At 48.5% G+C, this 13,229-nt stretch overlaps 1 protein-coding gene across 5 annotated transcripts in view; it reads left to right on the top strand.

Annotated features, from left to right (window-relative positions):
* Positions 1-2,096: 2,096 nt before the first annotated feature.
* Positions 2,097-13,229, top strand: part of LOC139385015 (diacylglycerol kinase zeta-like) — a 124,968-nt gene continuing 113,835 nt past the window's right edge. For 2 of the 5 annotated variants that reach the window (XM_071129994.1, XM_071129993.1), the window contains exon 1: positions 2,221-2,439. In XM_071129994.1, coding sequence (XP_070986095.1) covers positions 2,378-2,439 — 62 coding nt within the window. In that variant the 5' untranslated portion in view covers positions 2,221-2,377. Of the gene's footprint in view, positions 2,440-11,780; positions 12,667-13,229 lie in introns of those variants that run through there. The other 3 variants (XM_071129995.1, XM_071129996.1, XM_071129992.1) reach the window with 3 other exon arrangements.

Below are 13,229 nucleotides of genomic sequence, written 5' to 3'. Positions count from 1 at the left end.
CAGACCAATGTCGTTTTACAGAATTTGGCAGTACGTCCACCCAGCCTCACATCCACAGGCCATGTGTAACCACACCATCCCAGGACCTCCACATTCGGCTTCTTCACCTGAGGGATCGTCTGAAACCAGCCACCCGGACAGCTGGTGAGACTGTGGTTTTGCACAACCGAAGAATTTCTTCACAAACTGTTAGAAATCGTCTCAGGGAAGATCACCTGTGTGCCCGTTGTCCTCACCAGTTTGGCGTCGTAACCAACTTCTTCAGTGGGCAAATGCTCACCTTCGATGACCACTGGCACGCTAAAGAAGGTTGCTCTTCACGGATGAATCCCGGTTTCAGCTGTACACGGCAGATGACAGACAGCGTGTATGGCGTCGTGTGGGCGAGCGGTTTGCTGATGTCAACATTGTGAACAGAGTGCTCCATAGAGGTGGTGGGGTTATGGTATGGGGAGGCATAAGCTACAGACAACAAACACAATTTCATTTTTATTGATGGCAATTTGAATGGACAGAGATAACGTGACGAGATCCTGAGGCCCGTTGTCGTGCCATTCCAGCGCCGCCACCACCTCATGTTTCAGCATGATAATGCACGGTCCCATGTCGCAAGGATCTGTACACAATTCCTGTAAGCTGAACATGTCCCAGTTCTTCCATGGCCTGCATACTCACCAGACATGTCACCCATTGAGCATGTTTGGGATGCTCTGGATCAACGTGTATGACAGCGTTCCAGTACCCGCCAAAATATACAGCAACTTCACACAGCCATTGAAGAGGAGTGGGACAACATTACATAGACCACAATCAACAGCCTGATCAACTCTGTTCGAAAGAGATGTCGCTCTGCATGAGGCAAATGGTGGTCACACCAGACACTGACTGGATTTCTGATCCACGCCTCTACCTTTTTTTAAGGTATCTGTGACCAACAGATGCATATCTGTATTCCCAGTCATGTGATATCCATAGATTAGGGCCTAATGAATTGAATTTATTGAGTTCCTTATACAAACTGTAACTCAGTAAAATCTTTGAAATTGCTGCGTTACATTTTATGTTTTTGTTCAGTGTAGCTATATCCCCAATCGTTCAAAACCTAGAGCCAAACTAGTCTGTTTGTCGCAACCGCTTTAGCGAACATTGGATATTACTCACGTAACCACGGTTCTATGACCTAAGCGTCGCATTCACTTGACTACATAAAAATATTGTATAAAAAAATAAATCCACCACGTGCTGCTTTTAATCTGCTGGCGGGACGGATCCAGCCCGGTGGGCATATTTTGCCCAGGACTGATCTATATGATGATAGGGCATCAGGTTGTCCCTGTCCCTAACTCTGATCTTAGACCTGAAGAGATACGAGATCAGCTGGTCACCATGACAGATGTCGGTCTTAGCTTTTTCTTTTTTATGTTCTGCCTATCCTCTCTGTCTCTCACCCACATTTTGTCTGTCTGTCTGTCTGTCTGTCTGTCTCACATTCTCTTACTCACGCTGTCTTTTTACAGCAATCACTTTTCACATGTAAGGTAGTGCAGCGGCTCGGTCTGCTCTGCTACTCGTCTTTCGGCTCACACAGCGCTACACCATCAGCCAGGAATGCAAGCTAAATCAAGGAGGCTGGGAGACGAACGGAGATATCTCTCCTCCATCCTCTCACTTCCAACTGTTTTATTGTTGTAATACGTGTGCCAAGCAATAAGTGACATTCAACTAAACTTGTCTGCCCATTAGCTTTTACAATTGCGATACTGTCCAATCCGGGAATACAACTCTGAGGTCAAAAGTTCAGGCATACTGTAACTCAATATATATGACAGGTACTGTACTGTAGGATTCAAGGCCTTCATTTTTAGTTCAACATGCTGTATAAAGTTTCTCATTGCCCTCCCCATCAACTATCAAAGATAAACATTGGGGGTAGGGGGAATGTCCTCCAGCTGTCTAAAAATAGCCAGCAACTCAATCAGTTTGGCCATGTTTTATTTTTACCATGTTTTTGGCATGCGTGCGTGTGCTCTCTCTCTCCCTCTCTCTCTCGATCTCTCTCTCTCACTTACACACATTCTCACTCAGTCACTCACACTCTCACTCACTCACTCACTCACTCACTCACTCACTCACTGGCTTATGTCACAAGCCATGAGGAAGTCATGAAACAGGAAGTGAGCAGAAGTGGACGGGGGGGGGGGGGGGGGATAAGATAGTTCTGAGAGACATACGGCACAGTTGTCAGTTGGACTGGAGCTCCGTAACTCGTTGTTAGGTTTGTGTTGGGGGCTGACACAGGAATGCTAGACAGGACAAGGAAGACCGCTCTTTGGTGAGCCGCCACAAAGGAAGGCAGAGTGGGGACAAAGGACTGGATATGTGGGGTCGCTGGGGGAAGTGGGACGTCCCTCCAACCCCTCCGCTTGCCTTCACTCACAGGTAGTGGTGTGTGCTCCTTACTTCCCTTTGGTTTTTTGGTCTCAAACCACTAATGGCCAGAACGTGGTGTGAAACCCAGACTATGGAAACATTTCTCTATATTTTGGTTTGATTTGTTCAGTGGGACTTTTGGTTTAGTATGTCTAAGAGTATACTCAGTAAAGCTTTACTTGGGTTACAGATGCTGAACACTAAGATGGCGTGTTGAGATAATAATATATTTTCTGTGTTATGACAGAAAAGGAAGTTGAGGCTGTGTCAAACTTAGAAATGTAGTTTTGCAGCGTCCGCTTATAAATAGCTTGGCCATCCACCAGTATGGGATTAATTTATGACCTTAAACAGGGCTGTATAACGTTCCAGAAAGTTGTCCATTATCCCGAGAATTTGACTGGGATGAACCGGGTGAAGACTAATGTCATGCAATGCTGAAGTTGTGCTGTTTTTGGGATGTTGCTGATGCTATGACAGTGAGCAATAGTCAAGGGCTGGATGTTTGTTTTGTTCTGGGAAAAGGAGCAGTTTATAGTTCTCATTTGTGCAACAACTGACTTCTTCTCACTTAGATTGGTTGCACAATTCTCCATAAAAGAAAAAGGTGTATATCGTAACATTCACACTTCCTTGGTATATTGTCCCTATTCGTCTTAAGACTTTTCACTCATCTTACAATGCGCCCACGTTATATTTACTTAGTACAGCAGTGTGGGTCATTGATTCAACCCCTGGGGAGAAATGTAACTCAGTTGCACAACATACCCATGGGGGGGCGCCCTAAACCTCTGCTTGTTTTGTTCTGCATCTCCATCTGCTTATCGGTCTGTCTCGCTTTCTGAGTTTCTGGTTGGTCATGCCGTCATCCGTCATTCGTTTAATAACTGCTGTTCTTTTCACTGTATGTCCTTCTGACCCAATGATTGCGTTAACTTAACTAGAGGCAATATAGAGGTAATGCACTGTTTTATCCCGTAGGCCTATAGTGTGACGCGTTCTCTGTCTATTCTGGGAATATATTTATGACAGTTGAAACCAGGCGGTGTGTTGCTGTTTGAATACTCATGTAACACAGCTGAGGGGTATACTAAGGAGGAGGATCAATGAGTCGGCTAACTTTGATTAAAACAACCAGAAATAATTACTACTACAAAAAGGATGGTTGTTGAGTCAATTAGATCATGCCAATTTCAAGTTGTTATTTCCAAATATTTAGGCATGTGAGCTAATTTATCCCATTTTGAAGTAAACCCTTCTGATGGAAAGAACTAGGACCAAAACAAAAGCCAATGGAACAATAGCAGGAAACACCTTGCGGTTCAGTTGTAAAAGTGAGTACAACTCCCCCGCTGGTGACATCACTTCCTTCCTGTCAAAGTAGTAGAAAGTGACAACAGGACAGGGAGAGGGGCCATGCTGCTGCTAGTGCCCTAAACTGCCCAGGAATGTGGAATTTTCGGGTGGACCTAAAATAAAATCATGCTGATCTATTTACTTGTTGACAGATCAGACACTTTGCTGTCTGTGGACTCTACACTCCTTATATTTACTGTAGGGCCACAATGTAGTAGCAATGCGGTGGCCTGATGACTGTTTTCAAGTGGGATATTCTGATTTGATTCAATCTGCACAGTAAAGGTTGTCTGCTCAGTGCTCAGTATGAGGCCTTCTCCCTCAACCCCACATGTCCTGGGGTGCTCCCCAATAATCTGTCTGCTTCTCTACATTCCTCTGTTCCTCCTCACCTGTGGAGTCCTGTCCCAGTCTACCCCTCAGCATGAATTACAGCTCTTTTTGGCCCCTTCTAATAGAGCTCGCCAGCTTGTAGTCCTGAAAAATGGAAACGAGTTAGCATTTTCTACCTCTGGTTCGTTGGCCATTACTATGGGGGAAATGAATGGGGTTTTGGGATAAACACCGAAAATAAGGTCTGCGGTTAACACAGGGTTAGGAGATATTTTCTGTTTTGTTCTATGAGATAATATCAGCCAGTTAAAAGGACCTTTATTGTAATGGTTTTCTATATGAGAAGGAGAGTCGGACCAAAATGCAGCGTGTCGATTGCGATCCATGTTTTAATAAACAAACGTAAAACACGAATCAATACAAACACTACAAAATAAAGAACGTAATGAACGTAACGAAAACCTAAACAGCCTATCTGGTGAAAACACATAGAAAGGAACAATCACCCACAACACACAGTGAAAACCAGGCTACCTAAATATGGTTCCCAATCAGAGACAATGACGAACACCTGCCTCTGATTGAGAACCATATCAGGCCGAACATAGAACTAGACAAACTAGACATGTAACAGAATGCCCACACAGATCACACCCTGACCAACCACAACATAGAAATATACAAAGTAAACTATGGTCAGGGTGTGACAGTACCCCCCCCCCCCCCAAGGTGCGGACTCCGGCCGCAAAACCTGAACCTATAGGGGAGGGTCTGGGTGGGCATCTGTCCGCGGTGGCGGCTCTGGCGCTGGACGTGGACCCCACTCCATAATAGTCTTAGTCCACCTCCTTAGCGTCCCTAGATAGGTTACCCTCCTAAATGACAGCTCGGGACAGAGGGGCAGCTCGGAACAGAAGGACAGCTCGGGACAGAGGTAGCTCGGGACTGATGGGTAGCTCAGCACTGAGAGGAAGCTCAGCACTGAGAGGAAGCTCAGTACTGAGAGGAAGCTCAGGCAGGTAGTTGGATCCGGCAGATCCTGGCTGGCTGGCGGTTCTGGCAGATCCTGGCTGACTGGCAGATCTGGCAGATCCTGGCTGACTGGCAGATCTGGCAGATCCTGGCTGACTGGCAGATCTGGCTGACTGGCAGATCTGGCAGATCCTGGCTGACTGGCAGATCCTGGCTGACTGGCAGATCTGGCAGATCCTGGCTGACTGGCAGATCTGGCAGATCCTGGCTGACTGGCAGATCTGGCAGATCCTGGCTGACTGGCAGACCTGGAAGAGTCTGGTCGACTGGCAGACCTGGAAGAGTCTGGTCGACTGGCAGACCTGGAAGAGTCTGGTCGACTGGCAGACCTGGAAGAGTCTGGTCGACTGGCAGATCTGGAAGAGTCTGGTCGACTGGCAGATCTGGAAGAGTCTGGTCGACTGGCAGATCTGGAAGAGTCTGGCCGACTGGCAGATCTGGAAGAGTCTGGCCGACTGGCAGATCTGGAAGAGTCTGGCCGACTGGCAGATCTGGAAGAGTCTGGCCGACTGGCAGATCTGGAAGAGTCTGGCCGACTGGCAGATCTGGAAGAGTCTGGCCGACTGGCAGATCTGGAAGAGTCTGGCCGACTGGCAGATCTGGAAGAGTCTGGCCGACTGGCAGATCTGGAAGAGTCTGGCCGACTGGCAGATCTGGAAGAGTCTGGCCGACTGGCAGATCTGGAAGAGTCTGGCCGACTGGCAGATCTGGAAGAGTCTGGCCGACTGGCAGATCTGGAAGAGTCTGGCCGACTGGCAGATCTGGAAGCTCCATGCTGATTGGCTGCCCCATGCTGACTGGCAGCTCTGGCTGCTCCATGCTGACTGGCTGCTCCATGCTGACTGACAGCTCTGGCTGCTCCATGCTGACTGGCAGCTCTGGCTGCTCCATGCTGACTGGCGGCCCTGGCTGCTCCATGCTGACTGGCGGCCCTGGCTGCTCCATGCTGACTGGCGGCCCTGGCTGCTCCATGCTGACTGGCGGCCCTGGCTGCTCCATGCTGACTGGCGGCCCTGGCTGCTCCATGCTAACTGGCAGCTCTGGCGGCTCCTTGCAGACTGGCAGCTCTGGCGGCTCCTTGCAAACTGGCAGCTTTGGCGGCATCCTGCAGACTGGCAGCTCTGGCGGCTCCTTGCAGACTGGCAGCTCCCTGCAGACTGGCAGCTCCTTGCAGACTGGTAGCTCAATGCAGACTGGCAGCTCCTTGCAAACTGGCAGCTCCTTGCAAACTGGCAGTTCTGAACAGGCGGGAGACTCCGACAGCGCTGAAGAGGAGGAAGGCTCTGGCAACGCTGGACAGGCGAGGCGCACTGTAGGCCTGATGCGTGGTGCTGGCACTGGTGGTACTGGGCCGAGGACACGCACAGGAAGCCTGGTGCGGGGAGCTGCTACCGGAGGGCTGGGGTGTGGAGGTGGTACTGGAAAAACCGGACCGTGCAGGCGCACTGGAGCTCTTGAGCACCGAGCCTGCCCAACCTTACCTGGTTGAATGCTCACGGTCGCCCTGCCAGTGCGGCGAGGTGGAATAGCCCGCACTGGGCTATGCAGGCGAACCGGAGACACCGAGCGCAAGGCTGGTGCCATGTAAGCCGGCCCAAGGAGACGCACTGGGGACCAGCTGCGTAGAGCCGGCTTCATGGCATTAGGCTCGACGCTCAATCTAGCCCGGCCGACACGCGGAGCTGGAATATACCGCACCGGGCTATGCACCCGCACTGGAGACACCGTGCGCACCACTGCATAACACGGTGCCTGTCCGGTCTCTCTAGCCCCCCGGTAAGCACAGGGAGTCTGCCCAGGTTTCCTACCTGGCGTAGCCATACTCCCTGTTAGCCCCCCCCCAAGAAATTTTTGGGGCTGCCTCTCAGGCTTCCATCCGCTACGTCGTGCTGCCTCCTCATATCTGCGCCTCTCAGCTTTCGCCGCCTCCAGTTCTTCCTTGGGGCGGCGATATTCTCCAGGCTGAGCCCAGGGTCCTTTACCGTCCAGTTCCTCCTCCCATGTCCATTTCTCCAGGTGGTGCAGCCTCTCCCACTGCAGCTGCTCCTGCTGCTGCTGCCTCTGTTCCTTCTCCTGCTGCACCTTGGTGCGGCTACACTCCCCTGGTTTAGCCCAGGGTCCTCTCCCGTCGAGGATTTCCTCCCATGTCCAGAAATCCTTACTATGTATCTCCTCTTTTCGCTGCTGTTGCTGCCTGTTGACACGCTGCTTGGTCCGTTTTTGGTGGGTGATTCTGTAATGGTTTTCTATATGAGAAGGAGAGTCGGACCAAAATGCAGCGTGTCGATTGCGATCCATGTTTTAATAAACAAACGTAAAACACGAATCAATACAAACACTACAAAATAAAGAACGTAATGAACGTAACGAAAACCTAAACAGCCTATCTGGTGAAAACACATAGACAGGAACAATCACCCACAACACACAGTGAAAACCAGGCTACCTAAATATGGTTCCCAATCAGAGACAATGACGAACACCTGCCTCTGATTGAGAACCATATCAGGCCGAACATAGAACTAGACAAACTAGACATGTAACATAGAATGCCCACACAGATCACACCCTGACCAACCACAACATAGAAATATACAAAGTAAACTATGGTCAGGGTGTGACATTTATGAATTATGAAGCCTTTATGTGCTTTTTTTTTTGATTACACAAATGCTTAAAAATTCACAAAAAATGATGTAAACTGATGAGGATTCTAATAGAACAAAACGTATATGATGTCTTAAGCCTGTGTTTAACACAGATCTTATTTTCTGCAATTATCCCAAAATCCTATTAATTTCCCCCATAGGCTTTGGCCAACAAGCCATGAGAGTTTTGCCTGCAAAAACAAACCATTACTATTGCTCTCTATGGTCAGCTAATTTAATGACCAACTCACCACATCTACTGAGATGTAAATCACAGAGCCTTCTATAATCTAAAGGACTGCTGTCTCGTAGTTTGATATGATGTTCCCAGTTATCGTCGTCATACCTCACAAGCTGTCTTTCATTTTTTTTTTATGGAATTCTCAAATATATCAATATCGGGAAGTTTTCAGATCCCTTCACTTTTTCCACATTTGTTAGGTTACATCCTTATTCTTAAAAAATAATGATAAAGCAAAAACAGATTTTTATCCATTTTTGCTAATTTATATATATAAAAAAACATTTGCATAAGTATTCAGACCCTTTACTTAGCGCCTCGAGTCTTCTTGGGTATGACGCTACAAGCTTGGGACGTCTATATTTGGGGAGTTTCTCCCATTTTTTCCTGCAGATCCTCTCATGCTCTGTCAGGTTGGACAGCTATTTTCAGGTCTCTCGAGATGTTCAATTGGGTTCAAGCCAGGGCTCTGGCTGGGCCACTCAAGGACATTCGAAGACTTGCCCAAAGCCAGTCCTGCGTTGTTTTGGCTGTGTGTGCTTAGGGTTGTTGTCCTGTTGCAAGTTGAACCTTTGCCCCAGTCTGAGGTCCTGAGCGCTCTGGAGCAGGTTTTCATCAAGGATCTCTCTGTACTTTGCTCTGTTCATCTTTCCCTCAATCCTAAATAGTCTCCCAGTCCCTACCGCTGAAAAACATCCCAGCAGCATGATGCTGCCACCACCATTCTTCACCGTAGGGATGGTGCCAGGTTTCCTCCAGATGTGATGCTTTGCATTCAGGCCAAAGAGTTCAATCTTGGTTTCATCAAACCAGAGAATCTAGTTTCTCATGGTCTGAGTCTTTATGTGCCTTTTGGCAAACTCCAAGCGGGCTGAAATGCCTTTCACAGAGGCGTGGCTTCCGTCTGGCCGCTCTACCATAAAGGCCTGGTTGGTGGAGTGCTGCAGAGATGGTTCTCTTTCTCGACAATTCTCCCATTTCCACAGAGGAGCTCTGTCAGAGTGACCATAAGGTTCTTAGTCTAGGAATAGTCTTGGTGGTTCCAAACTTCTTCCATTTAAGAATTATGGAGGCAACTGTGTTCTTGGGGACCTTCAATGCTGCTGAAATCATTTGGTACCATTCCCCAGATCTGTGCCTCGGCACAATCCTGTCTCGGAACTCTACGGACAATTCCTTCAACCTCATGGCTTGGTGTTTGCTCTGACATGCACTGTCAACTGTGGGACCTTTTATATAGACATGTGTGCCTTTCCAAATCATGTCCAATCAATTGAATTTACCACAGTTGGACTCCAATCAAGTTGTAGAAACATCCCAAGGATGATCAATGGAAACAGGATGCACCAGAGCTCAATTTCGAGTCTCATAGCAAAGTGTCTGAATACTTATGTAAATAAACATTTGCAAAAATGTCAAAACTGTTTTCACTTTGTCGTTATGGGGTATTGTGTGTTGATTGACGAAGGAAACATTTCATTTAATCCATTTTAGAATAAGACTGTAACGTAGCAACGTGGGAAAAGTGAAGGGGTCTGAATACTTTCCGAAGGCACTCTATCATAAAATATTGACCAACTATAAAATATTGCTGAGACATTGACCTACGATAATGTTTGTTATAAAGAGACTGCAACACGGACAGAAGACACTTGCTGTTTGAACCACAGGGGATGAAAGGTCTCTCCACAGAAACAGCCCACCCCCATAATGTAATTGGCCCCAGATAGCAAGGCAGTCCAGAGCCATCATTATTCACTGAATTAAAAGAGAGACCTTTTCCAGCTCCCCATATCCTGGACCTATTGCTTCCTAATTGATACAGTTAACTGCAGTGTGGTCCATTAGGCTGAGACTGTGCCTGGTGTGGTCCATTAGGCTGTGCCTGGTGTGGTCCACTGGGGGGGGGGGGGGGCAGAGTTGGGAGGGGACGATCAGAGCCTCCTAAGTCTGGACCTGCGGCTAATCACTAATCAGTGAGGTTCCTCTTCTCTGGCCCTCGATGGTGCGACTCACATTGACACAAAACTCTCAATTGCACACGTAGTAATATATGTGTAGTGGTATTACCAATGTCTGGCTTAGTAACGTGGTAGTTGCTTGAGGTTCTTGTAGGAGTCGTGTATATTTCCTCGCTGTTGTTTTTGTGACTAATAGGTCGTCTGGTGGACTAACTGGAGCCCTGTATCCAGCCCCGTCTGTGTGGCGCTCCCATCTCTCTTCCTCCTCGTGGCATGATGCATTATTGAAGCAGAGGGCGCTCTAAAACCTGGGGATTGATTCGGTTGATTAGAGAGGGGAGCAGGGAGAGGAGAGGAGTTGTGTGTGTGTGTGTGAGAGAGAGAGATTTGGCATTCGGTGTGGTTTTGATCCCCGAGAATGAAGCTGAACGAACACATTCTAGAGGTGCTGAGTCTGTTGAAAGCCCTATTATTTTTTTTACACGGTTTATTTGAAAGATATTCCCATTGAGGACAAATAAATGAATAAACAGGTCTGGGGAGGTCCTATTTTCTGCCCAGCAGACACAGAGGAGCCTGTTTGCGGGGATCCTCTGATGGCGTCAGTCCAGGGTCTCCTTCGCCTGGTCATTTGTTGACTCATATCCCTGCATGATGGTGGGTGGACACTTTCCTCTGATTATCTCAATTTGCTGCGAATGTAAGAGGCAGATAATCACTATTTGTGTGTGAGAGTCTGTTACTTTTGAGTCTGTTACTCTTGGAGAGTGGGATAAACAGAGATTACAAAAATAAATGGGGGGGGGGGGGGGTAAAGAGAAGGCGTTGGAGAGAGAGGACTCCAAGCTGAGGTTGTTACTTCATAGATGCCACAGTTGAAATGTTCTGATCAGACAGAGTCAAGTCTGTGCTATAACCGTTATCAGCTGACTCAGGGCTGGATGAGGAACAGCTGAGCACAGCAGTGTTGCCGCATTGCACTCTACAGCGTGCGTTTTAAGCCATACCAAATGGATGGCGTGGGCTTTCTACCCCTCTTTATGTAATGTTTGAGTAGGCTGGCAACTGAACATGCTGCAGAGCTTGGTGCCAACGCTGGAAACTCTTATCCACACACATAAATGTGTGCAATCGACTGGATCAACAAATGGAACATTAGACAACACACACGCATGCAAACACCCCATCCATCTAGATTCTCTACACCCCTGTCTGTGTATCTGGGGACAGTTCTATGGGACTGTCCCTCAGAGCCATATTTTGGTGTCACTGTGCTCCTGACTCCACTAATTATATGTGGCTTTTCTATCTTGTTAACACACAGGGGAAAAAACACAGTATAGGCTGGGTTTTTGTGAGCCGAAGCAACTTGGCGACTGAACGAGAACAAGCAGGCTGGCTGTGTCGGTGGGAAGCGTCTAGCACAATATTCACCCTTCCACATTGACAGGCAAGCAGGCACAGGGAGTTTGCCGTACTCCCTCACCACACAGGGCTTATGGAGGAGTGTCCTGGGCTCTCCTTCTCCTCCCCCTCCTTCTCCCTATCTCTCATGTATTTCTAATGAACCAACAGTGGATGGCCATGCATCTGCTTCCCACCTCAGGCCAATCTGGAGAGAGAGAGAGATCTTTCTAAGAGACAGCTACTAAACATAGCGAGTGGAGAGTACAAGCCACACACTGAAAGACAGGAAAAACAGTCAGGCAGCTGAATAGGCACCTATGCTTGGGGTCCTATGAGTGGCTCTTCTGGATTTGACACTTCCTGGACTGTTGCAGTCCTGAGAGAGGGAGCCGACTGAGCTGCGTGAGTGCAAAATTGAGCGTGAGCAGCAGGGAGAGCAGTACGGACAGCAGAGGATCAGAGAAACGGGAGACCGAGGTTCTCAAAGGAGGCGGGGGGGTGGGGGGGAGTGAAGTGAGAGAAGGAGGAGAGGGGAGGGAAAAAAGGAATGAAGGAAACAACAACCAACTACAAGCTCCTAAGAAACAGCCTCTGCTTGAAGCCAATGGATCAAGGACTCAGGGACTTGAACTCTGCAGCAGGACTTAACTTCCTGAGGAAGTGTGCTGGTGGAACTTGAGAAAAAGAGAAAGGGAGAGACAAAGAGGATTACAGGACGTAGCTCAAACAATGATCTCTCCCTCTGGCGGAATGGGAAGCTTACTCCACACGGAGGCTAATCAGGACCTGGGAGCCTAAGCATCTCTTTCTGACTTTTCTCTTCTCTGTTATCTTGTTTGGTCTATGCTGGTTGGGAGGGACTGAGGTAAGCCCGGTAGAGCTCCGGTAGACTGTTTACTCTTTTTCACGTGGGTATTTACTAGTGAGAATTGTTGCCATTTTTTTGCTGCGGCTACAGCCATGAGGACTTTGTGACTCCTGGAGCACTTTTTAAGCCCCTACTCTGGAGTGGACCTGTGTTAGTGGCTGACGGAGAGGCTGCCATGGAGCAACAGTGTGACCAGGGGGCAGGGCCTGGGCTGGCCGGGCCCGACTCAAACCCGGGCTCCCTGAGGGAAGGGGAGGGTGCCGTCGCCACCACCTCTGCCTCCTCTTCCAACTCAGACCTGCCCACCGCCCTCTTACCTGACGGGGAGCACCCGGACACGGGCCGAAGGCAAAGCAAACCCTTCACTGGCCTCAAACTGTTCGGCAGGAGGTAAGGCACAGACCAACCTCTCACTAAGCCACTGAAGTGCATTGATTACAATGCTGTGGTGGCTGTAAATGTTCTGTGCTTGATTTGATTCCTGGATGCTCACTTAGGAGTAGCAACAGGTATGAGTTTCCAGTACATGCCAATAATGACTGGGCTGTATGTGTGAGCGGGTTAGTATCCATGCAGTTGTCCCTCCGAGGCAGCTGTAGTACTGGTGTTTGCGTTCGTCACTCACGTGTGTGTGTGTGTGTGCGTTGTGATTACTGTATGGGGGATTGATCTGTGCCTCTATGTCTATACAGTACAGCCTGGTCTGCTTTTGGTCTGACCTTGATGTACAGTCTACACACTAATCGCAGACAAGTCTGTCTTTTCCAACCATTGCATACCCTGTCGCTGAGTGTTGCACCGTAACACCATGGCATAAATGAAGCACTCAGGTTACAGTATACAGTATTACTAGTCGGCCAAACACTACCTGGTTAGACTACAGCATGGGATGCACTTTGCCCATCTCTGAATGAGTGAGGACGTGTAGGAGGCAACGACTGCAGAGATTAGCC

Source organism: Oncorhynchus clarkii, chromosome 26 (genome assembly GCF_045791955.1).
Source record: "Oncorhynchus clarkii lewisi isolate Uvic-CL-2024 chromosome 26, UVic_Ocla_1.0, whole genome shotgun sequence".
Taxonomy (NCBI): domain Eukaryota; kingdom Metazoa; phylum Chordata; class Actinopteri; order Salmoniformes; family Salmonidae; genus Oncorhynchus; species Oncorhynchus clarkii.
The sequence above is the reverse complement of the archived record's forward strand: the minus strand, read 5'-3'. Positions and strand labels throughout refer to the sequence as shown.